General features: G+C 39.7%; 2 protein-coding genes and 1 long non-coding RNA gene across 5 annotated transcripts; 2 read left to right on the forward strand and 1 right to left on the reverse strand.

Annotated features, from left to right (window-relative positions):
* The first annotated feature begins 351 nt into the window (after positions 1-351).
* LOC144215645 (immunoglobulin superfamily containing leucine-rich repeat protein 2-like) lies at positions 352-5,296 on the forward strand. The gene is made up of 2 exons (XM_077744701.1): positions 352-1,404; positions 2,223-5,296. The coding sequence occupies exon 2, from the start codon at positions 2,232-2,234 to the stop codon at positions 4,329-4,331; it is 2,100 nt and encodes a 699-aa protein (XP_077600827.1). The 5' UTR covers positions 352-1,404; positions 2,223-2,231; the 3' UTR covers positions 4,332-5,296.
* A 702-nt stretch (positions 5,297-5,998) lies between these two features.
* Positions 5,999-18,073, reverse strand: LOC144215646 (receptor for retinol uptake stra6-like). Of its 3 annotated transcripts, none has more exons than XM_077744703.1 (18): positions 17,898-18,073; positions 15,289-15,659; positions 14,179-14,245; positions 13,489-13,571; positions 12,818-12,951; positions 12,297-12,463; positions 11,530-11,655; positions 10,863-10,933; positions 10,627-10,706; positions 10,488-10,549; positions 10,258-10,420; positions 10,007-10,082; positions 9,616-9,749; positions 9,380-9,497; positions 8,748-8,849; positions 8,210-8,373; positions 7,126-7,263; positions 5,999-6,235 (listed from the first exon to the last, which is right to left on the reverse strand). In XM_077744703.1, the coding sequence occupies exons 2-18, from the start codon at positions 15,357-15,359 to the stop codon at positions 6,021-6,023; spliced, it is 1,971 nt and encodes a 656-aa protein (XP_077600829.1). In that variant the 5' UTR covers positions 15,360-15,659; positions 17,898-18,073; the 3' UTR covers positions 5,999-6,020. The 3 variants fall into 3 exon arrangements, with proteins under 3 accessions (XP_077600829.1, XP_077600830.1, XP_077600828.1); XM_077744704.1 differs by lacking the exon at positions 17,898-18,073 and adding an exon at positions 17,557-17,698; XM_077744702.1 differs by lacking the exon at positions 17,898-18,073 and having other exon boundaries at positions 15,289-15,777.
* LOC144215647 (uncharacterized) lies at positions 7,801-10,235 on the forward strand. The gene is made up of 3 exons (XR_013330464.1): positions 7,801-7,919; positions 8,244-8,348; positions 9,427-10,235. It is a non-coding gene; the product is annotated as an uncharacterized LOC144215647 (long non-coding RNA).
* Positions 18,074-18,909: the final 836 nt, after the last annotated feature.

Consider the following 18,909-nt stretch of genomic DNA (forward strand, 5'->3'; position numbering starts at 1 on the left):
TGCCCCACCCAGTCAATAACAGAAAGGAATGTACATACTGTCTGCACTTTTCCCACATCAATAGAGACAAAATAATACCCACAATACTGGGTAAAAAAGCGAGTTAATTACATTTTGAGTGTTTGAGACTCAATAGTCCCTAAAACATCAAATATAATTCTTCATACTTAAACAGTTGATTATTTTACTATACTAAATATGCATTCATTGTATGGGAAAACCTGTTTGTTTACAGTAGGTGTCGTAGTCTGCCTACACAACTCATGGTGTGTCACTCTAACAGTAACAATACATTCTATATTATCTAAACTAGTATTATTTTAAACCAACTATGATAATACTATAATGTGATATAATAATAAATGATAATGATGATGAAGATAATGACAATAATAATTATTCTAATGATGACAATTATGATAATAATTATAATTGTCATTATTAGTATCAATATTATCATTATCATCATCATTATTAATACTAATAATAAAAAATATACAGGTATATGTAATAACACAATGTTAGCGTTAGATGTCACTGTGATCTCAAATAACCGAAAATCCTGAGCAGGGCGTTCAAATTTGTCAGTGGTCACAACTTGAAATTCTCTTGTAAAATCCCTCCCATTCCAACCTTTATTTCCCCTCTGCCCCCCATTCCCACCCACACAAACACACATGTTTTTTTTTAAAAAAAAAATGTTTCTAAGTATAAAAGATAATAACTGTGAATTTTGCCCATTCAGATTGGTCCCAGTTTTACATTGGTAAGTGTATCCTATTTTTTTTTTCAAATCCAGAACACTACTTTTTTTTTTTTTTCAATTTTACAAAAACATTAATTTTTGGGGCGTCCAAGTAGTATTGGCTTTACTAAAAATTTACTACATATACTTAATTTCAAGCCCTGTGGTTAAAATGTGCACACCGTTTTTATATTATTGTGAAAATGATCTGTTTCTCCTTTGTGCAGAAACAAAAGGACTGCAGGCAAGCCGAATGGGGTCAAAGATTATGTTTAGGTCTGGCTGATCAATTAATCATCAAGCTCTTCAATTATGAATTTAGTTGGAGAACGCAGAGCTGCAGCATCTTTCATGGAGATGCTCGGGATGTGGGAGAGGCTGCGCGCTCCCGACGATGCTTTCTTGGAGGCGGGAGCGCGCTCGGAACAGCAGAAGGCGAGAGAGATGCGAGAGAGATGTGAGAGAGTGGGGGAGAAAAATCATCCGAGGACCGCAAACTGCTCACCGGGACAAAAACATGTTGCCTCCGACGCCCCACAACAGCAAAAGTCACGTGAAATGATCCTTCTGTGAGACATTTTCAACATTTCTTCGCAAGTTTTGGCGTAAAAAGTGGACCTTGTTTGAATAGAAGCGTGGTTTGAGATACTGTGGTACAGGTAAGTCCATTCAGAATTTTATCTTGACAAAACAGATAGAAAGGCTTTGATGAATTGTTGGTACAAAAGTAAGGAAATGTTGGGAAATGGAATTGCATGAAAGAACACCTCAATAAGATCAAATATTACTGTTTATAGAGGCACTGTTTTACAAATTGGGTTGTGTTTTAGCTTTTATTTTTATGTGCATCAAGTTTAATAGAAAGTTCAAATGAGAAATTGCCATGTAGTAAAGATAAGTGCTTGAGAAAAGGAAAGGTTGGGTCCAAATTTAAGATGAAATGTAGTGTAATATAAATTCCTGAGCTTCCTATCTTCAAAATGTTTTTTTTCCACATTACAAAATAATATTGTTTGGTTAAAAGAAGACTGAATGATGCTATCTGACTCTGTGAGCCATTCTCCTAAAAGAAAATATGTTTTTGCCTTTTTGTAGTGCTTTTCTAAAACGTGAAAGATATCTGAAATCTGATTAGCGTTGGTGAAATAATTGCAAGAAATGACATGAGAAAATAGATGTTTGCCTTTCAAAAAGCCTTACATTACTGTCAAATTATAATTTAAAAAATTCAGTCCCTCGTTTGGGTCATTCACGGAAAAGCGCCGCCATAATCCTGCCACCCAGAAAATAACATTTAATATCCCGTAAGTCCACAGATGAGGAAACTACTCAAAAACATTCAACATTGCCTTCTAAATGCATATATGGGTCTTCTTTTAAAAAGGTTGCTAAACTTCAGGATTGTAAATTTGTGTTTTTTCTTAAATCGTTCCGAAAACATCTCTCACTCATCAACCTTTCAATGTGCATTTCTCAGGTGCAGAAAATGGCGCCGAGACTAATGGTGGTCGTGGCTTTGTGGGCCACTCTGCTGGCGTGCGTGCGCTGCTGTCCCGAGCAGTGTACTTGCCAGGACAAAACGGCCCATCAATTTGCCGACTGCTCTTACAAAGAATTGCTGGACGTTCCGGCGGGTCTGCCTACCAACGTGACCACTGTTGGCCTTTCAGCCAACAAGATCAAATCTCTAAAAAGCAAGAGTTTCGCCAACATTACCCAGGTCACCTCTCTCTGGCTGGCCCACAATGAGATCGTTTCCATTCAGATGGGCACGTTGGCTCCTTTGGTTCAACTCCGCAACCTGGACATCAGCCACAATAAAATAGTCAACTTCCCATGGAAGGACTTGACGAATTTGACCGCCTTGCAGCTTCTCAAAATGAACAACAACCAAATGGAGAACCTCCCCAAAGATGCCTTCTCAACGCTGAAAGATCTGCGCTCACTCCGCATTAACAACAACAAGTTCACCGTCATCGTTCAAGGCACATTCGAAGCCTTGTCCTCCATGTCCCACCTTCAGATCTACAACAACCCCTTTGCGTGCTCCTGCCGTCTGGAGTGGCTGAAGGACTGGATCGCCTCCACCAAGATCTCCGTCCCCGAGCCCAATTCCATTCTTTGTGAGACCCCGGTGAACCTGAAGGGTGTGACGGTGACAAAATTCCCCAAACTGGACTGTGAGGCTCCCATCGCCACAATAACCACGCAGCCCGATATCGGCGTCGCAGATCTGGTCGAGGGCTCCCTGGTGGTTTTGAACTGCGAAACCAAGGGAAGTCCAAAACCTCTGGTGAGCTGGGAGGTCATCGCTGGCAATCAGAACTTCTTGTTTCCTTTGCCTTCCGCGGACAACGGCCAAAACTTGCCGATCAACGACAAGACCACGAACGGTCGCTTCCTGGTTTTTCAAAACGGCACCTTGGTCGTCCCCCGCCTCACTAAAAAGGAAGACGGAAATTACACCTGCGTGGCAGTGAACGATTTGGGCGAAGCCGAGACCACGGTGAAACTCTCCCCGGCCGTGAGCAAGAAGCACGCAACGGGGGATTCCACGATAGACAAGATTCGCCCATCTTTCAATAAGCCTATTCAACCTAAGAGCTCCAAAAACAACGTGATCAACTGGAACAAGGGTCAAGACAGGTCCAAGATCAGCTCCGACAAACAAGACGGCGCCGGCGAGGCGGGGATTCCGAAGGACCCCACGTTCACCAGCAAGTGCGGCGTGCGAGACGGCAGCGAATACGTCTCCAACCACGCCTTCAACATGAGCCTGGACGACCTCAAGCAGTACACCTTCGACTTTGGCGTCATTGCGCTGGAGGTGTCCGAAACTGAGGCCAAGGTCAAACTGAACCCCCTTCAGCTTGCTCGCAGCCAAGCTAACCTTCACCTCAGCCAAGGTGACGACGACGCGGACACGGTGGTCCGTGAACCCCTGGGCTTGTATCAGTCGTCCTCGGGGAAGGCGAGCCCGGACATGCTTTACATTTGCGTGGACACCGGAAACGGACACTCCCTTATTAAGTGGTCCAACATCGAGGAAGGCGTCAACTCCTACCACTTCACCGGTTTACACCCAGGCACCAATTACACCCTCTGTCTCACCTACGGGGGCCAGGACTGCCAAGTCCAAGTGGTTTTCGCCACCCGGAAGAAGATCCCCTCCCTTCTCATCATTGTGGTGGTAAGCATATTCCTCCTGGGCTTGGCCACGGTTCCCCTACTGGGGGCCACCTGCTGCCATCTTCTGTACAAATACCAAGGAAAGACCTACAAGCTGGTGTTGAAAGCGCACAATCCCGATCAGATGGAGAAGCAAATGACCGGGGACTTTGATGGCAGAGCGTCCCTGGTGGAATCGGAGAAGACCCTAGACGCCAGCGAGATGGGGGAGGGAGAGCCCCTGGAGGGAGAAGCCGAGGGCAGTTTGGCTACCGAATCCATCCCCGGATCGTCATCCAAGACCAACCAGGATGAATTTGAGGTGGGCTCAGAGTACAGCGATAGACTACCGCTGGGGGCGGAGGCGGTCAACATCTCGGAAGAGATCAACGGAAACTACAAGCAGTCGAGCCGCTGAGAGCCTCGTAAGATCTATTTCATCCTCCTTCTCATCCTCAAATAATTGAGTGGTTTCTTTTTTTTAACTTTAGAAAAAAATCACCAGTCACTGAGATTGTAATGTTAAACTAATCACCCTCCCCCCAAAAAAGGTGCTAGAAAATGTGACATTGTTAACTCATTTCACGCCATTGACGCCAATAGACGTCCAATCCATTTAAACCGGGGGGAGTTGCTTCTACCAGTAAAATGGCAGTGACTGGTTAAAACTAAACCAGCAGTTTCCAAACATTTTTATTTTGCCAAAGCACATTTTATTTGAAAAAAAAATCTGGCACAAATACCAAAAAATGAGGGCCTTTTTAAATAGATTGTGCATGAGCAATTGATTGTTAAATATGAACTAAAAGAAATAGGGATTTTTTTTAAACAACCAAACATGCAAAAAAAAGAGAAAGCATTGCCAAAAAATTTGAAGCGCACGAATCAATTTTGTAAGGGGACTTTTAAATATGTGGTTGAATTAAAGCGCCTCTCAGGTAAAATTGGCCGCATTTGGTTGCAAAAAAAGTGATTAACGTCAAACGACTTAACGTACAATGTTCGCTGCATTTTAAACTCGTATAGTGTTGCTTTAAATTTGATATAGTATATATCATTTTACGCGGCGTGAGGCTTTAAATATGTGCGATTTTACCGAGCCATTGTATATCGTCTATGGCATGATGCTGTTTTATTACTCGTGATTTTTCTTATAATCGTAACTATATGACTTTTATTTCGACGTAGCTGCTGTCTATTTTGTACTGTGAAGCCATGTACAATATTTTTCCCCTGTTTAAATGAGTTTCTATGAAGCCCCCCCACCCCAAACGAAAGGACGCAGGAGAGCGTCTGTCCGTCAGCTTTTCTGTACTTGTACCTCGATAGTGCGGTTTTTTGTGAAATATAATGTTAAAACGAAAGAAAAAAAAACGAACGTGATCTTTAAAATGTTTTTATATGATTTCTTGTAAGTGGAAACAATAAAATATTTGAAAAAAATGCTCTGGTTTTAATGCAGTGGGGGAAATAATGTATAGAAATTTCCTCTGCATGCCCATTTTAACGGTTATTTATGTTATTTTTTGAGGCTTCTGTTTCCCCTCTTTATGTATATGATGCAAAACATGTACATTTGAATGTTTTGTAATATTTTAATAAGGTTATTCAAGGGATTTTCGCTGAAATATGACATTTTGGAAATTGAAAACCTAAACATATAATCTCAAGTCATGTTTAAATCCACAATAAAAGTATGTTATTGATCCTTCTAAATTCCAAGTAATTTGAAATCACACAAAATTCTAATTTGATATAAAAGGACAACTGATTGCCCAGTTCATGGAAATTTCCTCATCTGTATAAAAAAAAAGTCACTTGGTGGAATAAATACCCTGTTAAAATATTGCTTAACACATGCTTTGTCCAAGTTTCGTGATCTGAAGTGACAACAGATGAATTAGCTTTATAATTTGAGGAGAATTCCACATTATGATATAGTTGCCTGAACCTGCGCCTCCGTCCAAATGGAAAATGTGCCCCCCACCCCATCCTTGACACACACAGGGTGAGTCCATACCCAGAACAAAGGAGAATGGAAGCAAAATGATCTACATACAGGATATTATGGATCTATACAAGGAGTGGAAAGTGCGTCATTTATTGTTCAGTTGCAGGTCTCCTTGCTGTCGCCCCCTTTGGTGCTGCCCTTCAGGCTCCCGTTCACAAAGCTGTCGGTGGCCGTGCGCTGCTGGAAGTGTTTCCTGGTGCCCACCAGTGAGGGGTTGTTGACCAGAGTGTAGATGAGCTGCCAGTGGCTCCTGGCTCGCTTGCCACTCGACACCTTCACTTGTTTCTTCTCCTGCTGGACCAACTGGATCCCTGAACACAGAACATCCAAATCCAACATCCATTAGTGTCTTTTGCACCCGGTAAGTAAAAATGACATTTGTGATACTCCTGTTTCAGACCACTTTTCCCTTTTTATGCCACGTTTTTTTATTAAATCGCTATGCAGTGTACCTAATATTGTGTACGTTTTCTGGTCTACAGTAATATTTGAAGGCCACAGCGGACCCTCCAGATATGACAGTAGCGGTAATAATAGAAAGCAATCACATTGTAATCCTCTAGGCGTGATGGAACCCACCCACACACAGGCAGGCAGGTATCACTATTAACACCCTGAACGCTGCAGTCCCTTGACTACATGAATAGTAACCAGGCCATTAGCGCAGCTCATCTGCCTAATCGGCTCCAAAAGATTTAATTGATGTAGTACACCACATTATTGTCATTATCTAGATAAGTAAGTGGGCCCATTTTTACATTTATCAGGCCCCTGATGTGTATTTGTATAGTATAACCCCCCGTGTTTATCCGTGACTCTGTTGTCCAATATCTAGCCTTGAAGCAGATAAATAATCCATAGCAACTTCTTTATTTTTTTGGCCGGAGTGGACCGCTGAATACTTTGAGTCATTTTTATTGAGACTGTAAGCCGCAGGACCGTGAATTATTCCACGCGTGACTCAATTTGCTCTTCTCATATTAAATCAGATCGGCTTTCATTTCTATGGCGTGTGTGAGACAGAGCCTTGATGGGATTATGTGTCCGAGACCTCCATAGAATGCTCAAGCATCACTAGCCACCCAAAATATTTTCTGAATGGTTATGTTTTGATGAACAAGTTCTTTTTTTACTAATTGTACTTGGTGAAGTCAGTTGTGTTAGCTAGGATGTGGATGTTTTTTCTTTAAGTGATATACACCTTCTTCAATGTCCCGTGACCGCTGTGCGACATTGTTCTTCCTGTCTGCAGACTGCAGCAGCATCCCGCAAAAAGCCTTCATCACAGGGTGGGACTGGCTCACCTCGATCTTCAGATAATGAGCATAACAGCGGTAGGCTGCAGACAGACACAAGGGGTGGCCATGGAGAAAGAAAGAGAGAGAAAAAAATCGCTAAACATGTAGCTCATCCCTCCATGTTGGCTTTGAGGCAATCACACATAATAGCCATACAATCAAATCCCCCCCTTCCTTTTTTTTAACACCTGCTTTCACTAACAACAGATGTCTGAAAACTGCAGCCATTTCAGAAAAAGATGTCCAATTAGAGTGCAACCTTGTGAGGATAAACGGGTCAGAAATTGAATGAGTAAAAATATAATATATTATACATGGATTTTTCTGTGTAAGTGTTCCTGTTAAGATACATCTCATTATTCACATGACCTGTAATAAATACAGAAGAGTAAACAAAGGAAAGTATAAAATCCCATGAATATTTATCACAACATCTGTCTCCAGATTACTTGGATATGAAGTATTATTTAGATCAGTATTTGTTTTTTTTTTTGTCTTTTTTTTCCCCTCTATGTGACTTGTCCTTGTTTTTAGTCATTAATTTCACCTGCTGTTTCCTGCCCCTGGTGCCTCTTCCTGTTGGTTCCCTCTTGTGTCACCCAGCTGTTCTTGATTGTTTCTTTTTCAAACATTTAGTCATTGTCATTTCCTTCTCAGTTCATTTCTTTATGGTTGCAGAGTTCCAGCCAACATCTCAGTGCGTAATTTAGTTTTTTACTGAGTGTTATATTAAGGTTTCCTTTTGAGTGATCAATTATGTCATTAAAAGAACACATTAGTGAAACAAAATGTAGTGATGTGAAATGTTAAAGATATTGTTTGAGAGCAGGCAGATAACATTGTTTCTCATTTGTTGCATCTGTAAAGCTCACCCATCTGATGTGTACACCAGTTTGACATTTCCCGCAATACTTATTTAGCAGACAATGAATGTGTTTGTAATGCAAGTGGTAAGCACATGCTTGCACGGTATCCAAAGAGGCTTACCCGGATCAAATGCCTCTACATTTCTGTTCAGCAGGCTGATGTCCATGCGTCCCATGTGAACAATGTTGAACAAGGCTGTGACCATCATGCGCCAGGCTGCCAGGATCACCCCGATCAGAACATTGACTGGAAAAAGCAGGTAAGTCAGCAGGAAGAGGTTGCCCCTGTTTGTGTGAGAGAGAGATAAAGTTAATTCTACTTTAAAGAAAAGTCATTTTGTACAAAATCATCTATCAGTAATTCCCAATCCATTGTTACTCTTATAATTGTAGGCCTTATCTAATTACGGATTAAAGATCACTCTTTTAAAAAGTAATGTAGTCATTAAATTACTTAAAATTCTATCTATATCAAGTAATATTACTCTGTACTTTTCCCAGTTACATTCAGCAGAGTCAACATATAAATGCAAAGAGTCTTTCCAACATGCTAGGGCTCAAACTAATCATATGCTGTATCAAAGCTAAAAGAAAATCACAAGAAGATTGTGTCCCAGAATAATCATGTCTACTTCATTGTCTACAAAGCTCTGCAGTACCTGTTGTTGAGGTCTCGTGTGCCAGATATCCGTTTGATAAACCAAAACTTGGAAGTTATATGCTGAATCAGCACAGACAGCAGAATCATCAACCAGAAAGGCCTAGATGGACAAAGTGAAGAGAAACACCGCTATTTGTTTGCATTTGAAAATCGAGCAGATTCCACCAGCTGTGTTTAACTGCTACTAATGGTACAAAACAGGTTTACTTTGAGTCATTGTCCTTGGCAAAATCAAATCTCATACTACTTAGGGAAGAAGCAGGCAGTTGCAGTCTGTAATAGAGTGAGTGGCCTGCACACTCACCAGATCTAAACCCAATTGAGCTGTTGTGGAACAAAGCTTGATGCTACAGTATGCAAAAAGTGCAAATAACAAACAATTTTCGTTGTAGTGGGGAAAATTTTTCTCCCTATTACCTAAAATAAATAGATATTTCTAACCTCATCAATGACTTCACTATATATTCTATCAATTTTGCAACCTATTTGATTTGGTGAAAAAAAGTGTTCATAGACAACACAAAATTCTCTGAGTCACCCCCTTCTTTTGAATGGTAATGTAACTGTTGGTAGTAAAATGAGTTTTTTTTAGAACCTGATTAGCTTGTGAGTTGCAATGTCTGTGCTCACCACATGCTCCAAAAGACCTGAAAGAGGATGAGGTTCTGTCCATGCAGGATGGGTATGATAATAAGGAAGACAGTGATGAGAAGACAAAGGAAGAACACCATGGTTTGGACCATCACGGCTACAAAGTGGAGAGCGTGAGTCACTTTTCATGCTTGAAAGTAATGAAACATGATGACGGGATCACATACGACACCGTTTCCCCCCACCGCCCGCCCCGCATCCCCTTCCAACTATACCGATGCAGACGTGAGCTGCGGTAAAGCTGGTGTATCCCATCCAGCAAACCAAAGCTGGCCGGGAAGCTCGAATACTCCTCTGGCAGTTATAAACATTATAGATGTCTCCCCTGTAAAGCCCCTTTAGGTTGGACCTGCACATTGAAAGCATGAAGACAAGTGAATAGCAATTGACTTTAATAGCTGAACATTTCATTTTAATAGCAATTTTCACGTCTTGTAGCAGTTCATGCAGAACAAATGCTGCACTATCTGTCTGGAAGATCATTACCCCATTATGTTAGAAGAATACCCGAGTGGGCTATTTGACTTGAGTGAGAGAGCAGGGAATTTAGCAAAGTTTAGCAAAAATGGGGCAAAAGAATGAAGATTAAAAAAATGGTGTCCTTACCGATGGAGAACCATGGACCTCATGAACATTGCCAAGTTGACGAGGCTTGACAGAGTCATCGCTGAGATGTAGCAGACTGCCAAAGGATAAACAAAACAAAAACATCTCTATTCTGTATTTTTTATGTTTTTTGTAAGACCGATGTGATAAAGTATACTTCTGTTTTTTTACATTTTAATACTATGACTGTCAATAAGTCAAATAATTTAATAAATGTGACTTGACTTTGTCTTGCTTGTTGATATACTCACCCTCGACACACCAAATGTAATAGACCACTATTCGGACCACTTCATGTTTGTCGGGAGAGAGAACGATACGGAAGCCGGCTAAAACATTGGCAATGTCTTCATCGACCCCCAGGCGGGCGATTTGGAGTGACGGTACCACGGCTATGATTAGCAGCAGGCCGACCTAAAATGTTAAACATTCATCAAAACAATATCAAGCTAATAGTCAACAGTTGCTGATGATGGCTTACCTGATAAAGTGTGATAAATGACACCACTCCAGATATGGCTAACTTTAGAGGGAATCTGAAAGCTATTGGGAATAAAAATTAAATTGTCAAAACTGTTGGCAGGAATACATAGGCAGGAAAACGAAAAAGGCAATTTCACCTTCCTCTGGTGTGTAAATATAAGATTTCACACCATTCATTATTCTTTGAGGCAGCTTTGGGGTCTCTGTGTTGGATAGGCTGGGGTGGAAGGAATATACAACACATGACATTGGTGGTTATTTTCATGGTATTCATCACCAACAGAGATGATGTTTTGTTTCCAAAGTTTTATTTATTTTATTTGTTTTAGCTTTTACTAAGACAATAGAAGATACTGTATTATGGCCCGCTTACCTTATCTTGTTGTGCTTCTTCTTTTTAAGCAATTTCTTCACGTAATCGCTGTAGTAGCAGCAGGTCAGATCCTAACAAAGACATGAGAATAACTACACCACGTCAAATTTAAAAGTTTAAAAAAAAGAATCTCTTTTGGGTATGATTTTTGCATGTCAGAAACTGTAAATTTCCCGGAAAGATCTATCAAAAATCACATATAGTCGTCATTTAAGTTGACATTTTCCACTTAAATAATTTGTGTCCAAGCTATTTTTTAACATCTTAGACAAGTTATTCGTTTAAAAAAGAAAAAAAAAAGATTAACATGAAGGAAAACATGCCATTGGGTTTAGTTGGCGAAAAAACACAGCAACCTTTCCCTAATCTGATCAACAACAAAACATAAACCAATTACATGAAATCTACTTAAAATGGTCAGGCTTTTGGCACATTGCATCAGCAGAAACGGCACAAGTTGCACACTGAAATGGCAACGGTCTCTTACAGTGAGTGTGCATTCAGAAAATACGTACTGTTCACCTTTTGTAAAGCTTGTTTGGAACATGCAAAGCTTTGTAAATAGTAGCTGCAATCCATTAAAATGTTATTCAGTCAGTTATCAACTGGAGAGGAGATTAAACTTGCCAGATGCAATAATATAACGCTTACAAATATGAAGACTTACCTCTGTAACATTGTTCTTTTCAGTGCCCTTTAGGCCCTTGAAAAGGAGAAGGGGATACTGGAAACTAAGGAAAGCCAAACAGGCAATTTGGGGCAGGCTGGAGAACAGTAAGTAGTGTTTGTGTATCTAAAAAATAAAAAATAAAATAAAAACAGTTTGGCTTTCTGTAAAACAGCAGATTATTTGTAAAAAAAAAAGGGGGTGTCACAATAAGAATAGCCCAGGGGTGTCACAACTATTCCACAAAGGGCTACACTGGGTACAGGTTTTTGTTCCAATTGATTTAGCACAGACTGTTTAACCAATGAGAATTCTTCTGACTCCAGTCACCTGATTTCAGTTTGAAAACACCAGATTGGTAAAAATGTAGATTCTTTATTGGTTGGAATGAAAACCAGCATCCACTGCGGCCCTTGAGGACTGGTTTGGACACCCGTTCAATAGCCGCAAATAAATGATTATATCTTTGCCACTTTCCTGGTGAAACAATAGTTCTTAAAAGCCCATGATAAATATGGAAAATCTCCATTTGATCAATGACTGATCATGAATTTCTCCCTTTCTTTAAAAAGAAGAAATGAGTGCATCCATTCTGATTGCCCACAACTAATATATACCTTTACATATCCACAGTTTGATCTACTTGACAGAGGGTGATACAATATATAGTAGTTATTTCCAAGAAGTAAAATGTAACGCAGTTTATCCCAGAATCTTTAGTTACAAGACGACCGTTTCTCGACTTGAGCAAAGATTACAAGCTATACCTGTGGCGTTTTAGGGCAATCAATTTTTTGCCAAACCAAGACACCAAAGTGTGTCCAGGATAGAAGGCTCCCAAGTACGTAGCCGACTTTGTTATGAAGAGTGCCGCATGCCAGGAGAGGGTAGTAAAAGGCGGGATAGAAGAATACTCCAAGAATCATCCAGTTTTCTGCAGGCACACAAAATCATTTCAATATTAAGTTGTACAATTCAGACTAATAACAGAAAGTTCAGAAACTACAGTATATTTTAGTCTAAATGTATTAGGTAGAAAAACAGTGTTAACATCTATAAAAGCTTGTATTGTTTTGGGAATGTGCAAAGTAGCAGATTGACAACATTTAGCAGTTTCTTGTATAATCTTATTTCAATATTTCAAATATCTTATTACCCAATTCCTAAATTGGAAGCAACACAAAGCCAGGGCTAGAAAAGAAGCAAAATGCGTAATGGTGTGTGCAGAGGTCACTGAAAATCTTACATATCACTCTATCTAGAAACAAGGACAACTGAAAAAGCTCACGTTTGTTCTTGGTTTCTGTGAGGAAGGGTAGAGGATTGGGTGATATGATCATGCTGAAGAATTTGCACAAAAGCACTCCAAACACAGCCACTGCCAGGCCCTTGTGCTGTGTATGGTCCAAAAAGTTGACCGGACTGTGGAAAGTAAGTGGCAGGTATTTAGAGGCTACATACTGGTGACACTGTGTGCAAATGTGATGATAATATTTTTTTTCAGTATTTTTGTTGACAGAGTAATTATAAAGTATCCAAACCATAGTTTAGCTGCGGTTTACATTGTTTTTTCCCCCTCCCCACACTCACAAGCATTAGAACGTTGCTTTAGGTGTCCTTTCTACTTCATAAATCGGTGGAGTTGTTCAGGGTGGAACTGGATTTCAAGATTAGAATAGATTTTGTGTGGTTGTAGAGTGAAATCAAGAGTTTGGTTATGCTGTGGTATTATAAAGGCTATAGTTATTGGAGAAACTATTAAAAATGTGAACAGATGCTTATTATGAATGTAGTTTTCCATTTCACATAATACTACAGGACAAATGACTACATATAATGCTACACTATCATGAATACTTATTTCCTCTTGCACATTTTTAAAATAATGTTGCTTTTTTAATTTAAATGTAATTTAAAATGTACAGTTTTGTAGTTATCTGAAGTTTATCAGAGCCTCACCTAAGCAAACCTAAGAGTCCTCTCTGTTTGCTGCCGCTTTTTGTACGTCTGGCTAAGACTGCCAGGATCACCATGACGACAAGCTGGAAAAGGAGATACATTAGTTAAGAGATATGCACAGTCCAGCATCGCCAATGAAGCATTAGCTTTCTTTTTCAGGTTTAAGCCTACTCTGCTTCAGACAAAAAAATAAGTGGAGTGGATGTAGATAGCCCACCACAAAAGGCAGTGCCTAATTAGAGCCCCCCGTGGACGAGGCTTCAATGAAACATCATTAGTCAAGATCAATGAGCAGTGGGAGCTCGGTGACCTTTTATGACTTGGTACATTTTGAGGAAACACAAAGCAAAAGATACAATGCTTTGCTCTAAATTTGACATAGATGAACTAACTCTTGACCACACATTAGTCAAAATTAATCAGGCCATCTCAAGAACAATTCCTTAAAAGTCTTGGGACAAGTGTTCTTGTCAGTCTTGGGTGGTGGCTTAACTACATGGGAGTTGTATCTAAATGTTTCACAACAGATACAACAAAAGACTACAAATTACAATGTGATTTGTGTAGTTTGATGGTAATAAAATACCATACATTGACTTTAGGCCATCTTCTTATTGGTCAATCACAAAGCTTGCTTAAAACATTAATTATAGTGTAAATTTGTGGAACATGGGGAAAGGTGCAACTCACTGATATTGCACTGATGCATATGTGGTAGAGTCTGTCATCTGCAGTGGGGTCACATTGAGGAATAATTCTAAAAAAAATAGAAATAAAAAAACGAAATAACAAAGCACACACACACACACACACATGAAAAACAATCAGCGTGTTTTGTAACACGAGGCCTCAATTGAGTAAGTGAGCAGGCCTGCACTTCAATAAACCTTTCACACGTCATCATCAGGACCTTTTGTGGCAGCTGAAATCCCGAAGCAGAGATTTGCATTTAACCGGATTGTTATCAGCGTGATGCAGGAAACAACTGACGCCTATGTTCACGTTACGTGCCTGCACAGCTAACACAGGAATGCCTGGTCATGAGGAAGTCATTACTACTTTGATATTGGAATTACTTGTGGAGTACAGATGATGAATATGTGGCGGACAGCAACATTCAGGATGGACAGAGTTGACCACAGACCCTCACCTGAGCAAACATTGAGCTGAATTGGCACTTTGGCGGCCACTCAAAGCGTAAAAACGCTGGCATCACATCAAACCACATCTCAATTGAAAGCAAAGTCAAAATTCACCACTACAGTCGCAGGTTCTAAACAGGATATCGGGACTGTTGACAAAAGTGCTAAAAACACCCAAAAATATATTAAAGATAGAAGAACCACAACTCAGCGAAGTTTAAAACTGATTGTGACCATTTCTTTTTCGCATAAACCCATCTCAAGGTTCGTCTAAGGATAAAATTGTGGAATAATATAATGTTCTTATTTATGATCTGTGACAGTTTAAGAATGGAAACCTACACTTAAGAGCAAACTGCACTTTGGGAAGTCAAAATGAACTATGCTCAAAGAAAACTAACCTTGTGTTGAATTTAAAGGCAGATAAGACAATTTTTTTGCTTGTCTCTTGTTGGAGATAAAAACAATTGGATTTCTGGGAATATGGCAGTGAGTAACCCTTTATAAACTTAACAGAAGTCCCACTTTGGCAGAATATGTATCAGAAAATGTATCAATTGTCAACTAATATATCAGTTAAAGCACCAACTTCATGCCAAAATGTTTCATAACTTAGATGTGAGTCACAACATAGTCAAATTGAAGTCATTTTACTTACTCTGTGTTGAGCTTCTTGGGTACAGGGTCAAGGTCTGGGTATTCGTAGTCCAGCAGAGCATCCTTATCCATGGCGCCGTATCTTTTTTGAAACACTTCCAAAGTTTGAAAACGGAGGAACTTCTCACCACAATTTCAAAGCGACACGCTGCTGTGATAGTGAGTCACAAACTCCAGCCAGGTTTTAACCGTAGAGGTGTCCTTGTGGCCTGGTTAGGGGTTTCAGCTTGGTTATCCCGGTCCCTGTTTTTGGTCCTGTTATGGCGCTGAGGTACCGTGACGGCTTTGGGCCGCGACGCGCCTTGTCCACCCGGTGTAGGCCCCGTTTACCACTACGCCAGCAGACTGGGAAGAGAGAGTGGGGGTGGAGGGCTTGGGGTTGTGATGGGGGGGATAAAATGTGTGTGTGAAAGGAGGGGAGTAGTGGAGATCTGTGCAACCAATCTGGAAAGCCACCTGCTTCTTACCGGGATCACGTCTACTTGTGAGGTTGTGTTATTGGACCCGGAGTGCCAGTCAGGTGTGCATTATTATGAAACTACAGCTGGGACTGTGTGTGTAGATGGATGAAGAGATGAAGGACGCTATGTGGCCTTCCATAATGATAATGCTTGTTCTTTTTTTAAGATGCAGCATTGCCTTACATTGAGAATAGAGAGGCACTCCTTGATGAGGATCAAGAACATGTTTGGCTGAACTTGACACTTTATCAATCGCAGATAAATTATTATTGAGTTTCCTCAGCCAGTGGAAATCAGTTACCATATTTAGACTAGACACTAGAAAGTAATTCAGGCAATAGACAGTCTTCAATGAATGAAAGTTTACTGGGGTAGACTAAAAACTAAGGGATTTGTTTCAGTTTTCAACAGCGATCTTTTGTATTTAAGTCATTCAACACAGAAAATGATTTTCTAGTATAATGGTAAATGTTTGTTATTCATCATGCAACAGTGTAATATCGTGTATGCTCAAAAAAGAATATTAATGAAGCAATTAGATGACAATACTTTAATTATTTTTGGTGGAAAAGTTAGTTAGGTTGTTAATTTCAATCTACTGGAATGCCATCAATTGGTAACCTTGTTCTCTAAATGCACTATAACATAAGTGTTTTTTTTTTTTAAAACAACTTAAATATGCATCCCTTGCGGTATCCCAGATACTTGGATAACGTGACCTGCTAAGGGTGAGTTAAGAGGTAGATGGGGGGTAAAGCTAAGATTCTTTTAAACACTTTGAGCACTTAAAGGAAGATATAAGTGGGCTTATTTAACTTGTACCAATTATATTGTGAGTACTATGCACTTTATTCACAGCAATATTACAGAATTTCATCAGAAAGCATACACTTTTTGCCTATCATTATTATCAGTGTTCACTTATAACGCAACTTAATATCTATGAGGGAGCGTGCTTACTGTTAAGCGTTAAAATATTCATAGATTTTATTGAATAACATTTCACCTTGTATTATGTAAAACTCATAATAAAGCTCTTTGCGAAACGTACAAAAGACTCGGAGGGAAAAAAAAGTGGAGCTCAGAAATCGTATTAAGGGGGTGGAATTCTCGAAAAGCCCCTTATGTGAAACAAAAGTGTGTGAGTGTTAAACAGACAGACATGGCCATAGGTCAGAGAAACAACGATAATACAATCATTCTGATCCTAATATTTGAAATTAAAATAAGCGCATGAGTTCCATGCAAAAAAAAATAAGAAAAACCAAAAACAAAAAGATGACGATTGCAGATTTGTTAAGCTGTGATCTGAGAGCGTGGCCGTTTCGCAACGCTGGCCCCACGTCTGCACACACTCATTATGGCGGGATTACAACCACACTTAGTTGAGAGCGCACCACAACTTTCAACTTAACAGAGTCTTTCTCAAGCACAGTAAGCCACCACATCCAAAGTGCTGAAGGGGAGAGAAAGAGAAGCCAGGCAAATAAAGGGGTCACTGAACAAAGAATGCTTTGAACGCTTCCAATGACATCACACGGGAGCACTTTGATCGTGCCAAACTACGGAAGGCTGGCTTGCAAGCAAAGCAAAGTCACCGACTCACTACACCTGACCAATGATCGTGTTGAGACACTGATAGCTTTATTATTTGGGTGACGGCCTAAACGTCTCCTGGGAAGTAGAGAAATACCGCTTTTATCCAACCTGCTATCGTAAAAGCATCAATACAGGCTCCACTTCTATATGCCACCAAAGAGGTAGCCTGGTCTAACCATCCTAGTTTGTTTAAATATCGATAGATTTACCTTTTTTTCCATTGTGACTTTGCACCCCTGTTTTTACTCCATACTGCACGTGTAGTGGACATAGTATTGTGTAAAAAAATACACCAAAACCAAAGAAAAGGAGAGAGAAAGGCGCCATATGTTTGATTAAAAAGAAAGTGTGGTTCCAGGTAAGCTCACAGCACGAAACTACAAATCCCCAAAATGCATTGCGCAGTAGCTGATTTACTTTAACAGTTTGCTGAAAAACATGCTGAAGGTGATATCATAGAAACAGCAAAAGCATGAATACTGTTTACAAATACATATTCCGATGTAAAACGCTGAGAAATGACATGTTGCAGTTCAATGAGACACCTTACCTTATTATCTATCCAAAAGATCTACTATGTTAGGCCATCAAAACACTTTTACTTCGTGGCATACAGGTGAAAGACAAGTTGCACTTATTTGTTGTATGTCTGCCTCATGATATGAATGTGTGTCAGGACTTTGAACATCTCTATCTTGCTTCTCCTGCTTATTGAACTGCTTAAGTGTTGTGAAACATTTAGCAGTGACTCACTTAGTCAAGTTCAAATCAAAGAAAACTGAATTTAGGTTGTTAAATGACAGTATCGTCATGTGGTATTCTTTTATCATGTCATTTCAGTTGTTAAAAGCTGTACTAAGTGCGTCAAAGTATATAAACAAAAAAAAATCCTGTCTTTCAAATAATTATGACCAAAATCCTTTGACAATTACCTAGATGTTGTGAAAGAACTCTTTTGCACTTCTCTCCGATTACGTGTTAAGAAACAGTCAGCGTGATGCATATAATAAGCACTCCTACTTGAAAATTCTGCCGATGTGTTTTTCGGGTGAATTTGACTGACATACCGGATGAAAATTGCCTAAAAAAAGATCATGCTTTTGGTAAATGTTTGAGAATGCACTTATTTAAGAAAATTGGATGATGAGTCAAATAAGGTCATTCATGAAAATTAGGAAGTATTTAACAGTACTGAACTTTGTCTATATAGTTTTCTTCTTTCAAAGAGGGTTTCCATGCGTACGGGGAAAATAAGCCTTTCCTGTCCTCTGCCCAAATGGCCTTTTCATGACATTCTCCTTTTCTCCACAGGAAATGGATACATCATCAGAATGAATGATTAATCGCCATGGTCTCCCTTTATGTAAGTTAACATTCTTATACATTGTTCAACACTAATTTCCATTTTGGCCCCTATATATAATTATGCATTGATTTTATTCATGTATATGTGGTTCACAAAAGTTGTTGGTGCGTCGGTTCAAATTGAGTCGTGTTCCAAAATATTGTCACGGTATTAAATCTTGTCATGCAAAGGCCTTCTGGGAGTTCATAGCTAATTT

The sequence above is a fragment of the Stigmatopora nigra genome, chromosome 22 (genome assembly GCF_051989575.1).
Source record: "Stigmatopora nigra isolate UIUO_SnigA chromosome 22, RoL_Snig_1.1, whole genome shotgun sequence".
Taxonomy (NCBI): domain Eukaryota; kingdom Metazoa; phylum Chordata; class Actinopteri; order Syngnathiformes; family Syngnathidae; genus Stigmatopora; species Stigmatopora nigra.

Bases quoted from the DNA above. Each gene is read 5' to 3' on its own strand.
- LOC144215646 (XM_077744703.1), bottom strand. From the start codon at position 15,359: ATGGATAAGGATGCTCTGCTGGACTACGAATACCCAGACCTTGACCCT. The intron at 10,421-10,487 runs GTAAGCCATCAT...TTAACATTTTAG, and splicing joins CATTTATCACACTTTATCAG to GTCGGCCTGCTGCTAATCAT. The intron at 6,236-7,125 runs GTGTATATCACT...TTCTGTGTTCAG, and splicing joins GTCACGGGACATTGAAGAAG to GGATCCAGTTGGTCCAGCAG.
- LOC144215645 (XM_077744701.1), top strand. From the start codon at position 2,232: ATGGCGCCGAGACTAATGGTGGTCGTGGCTTTGTGGGCCACTCTGCTG.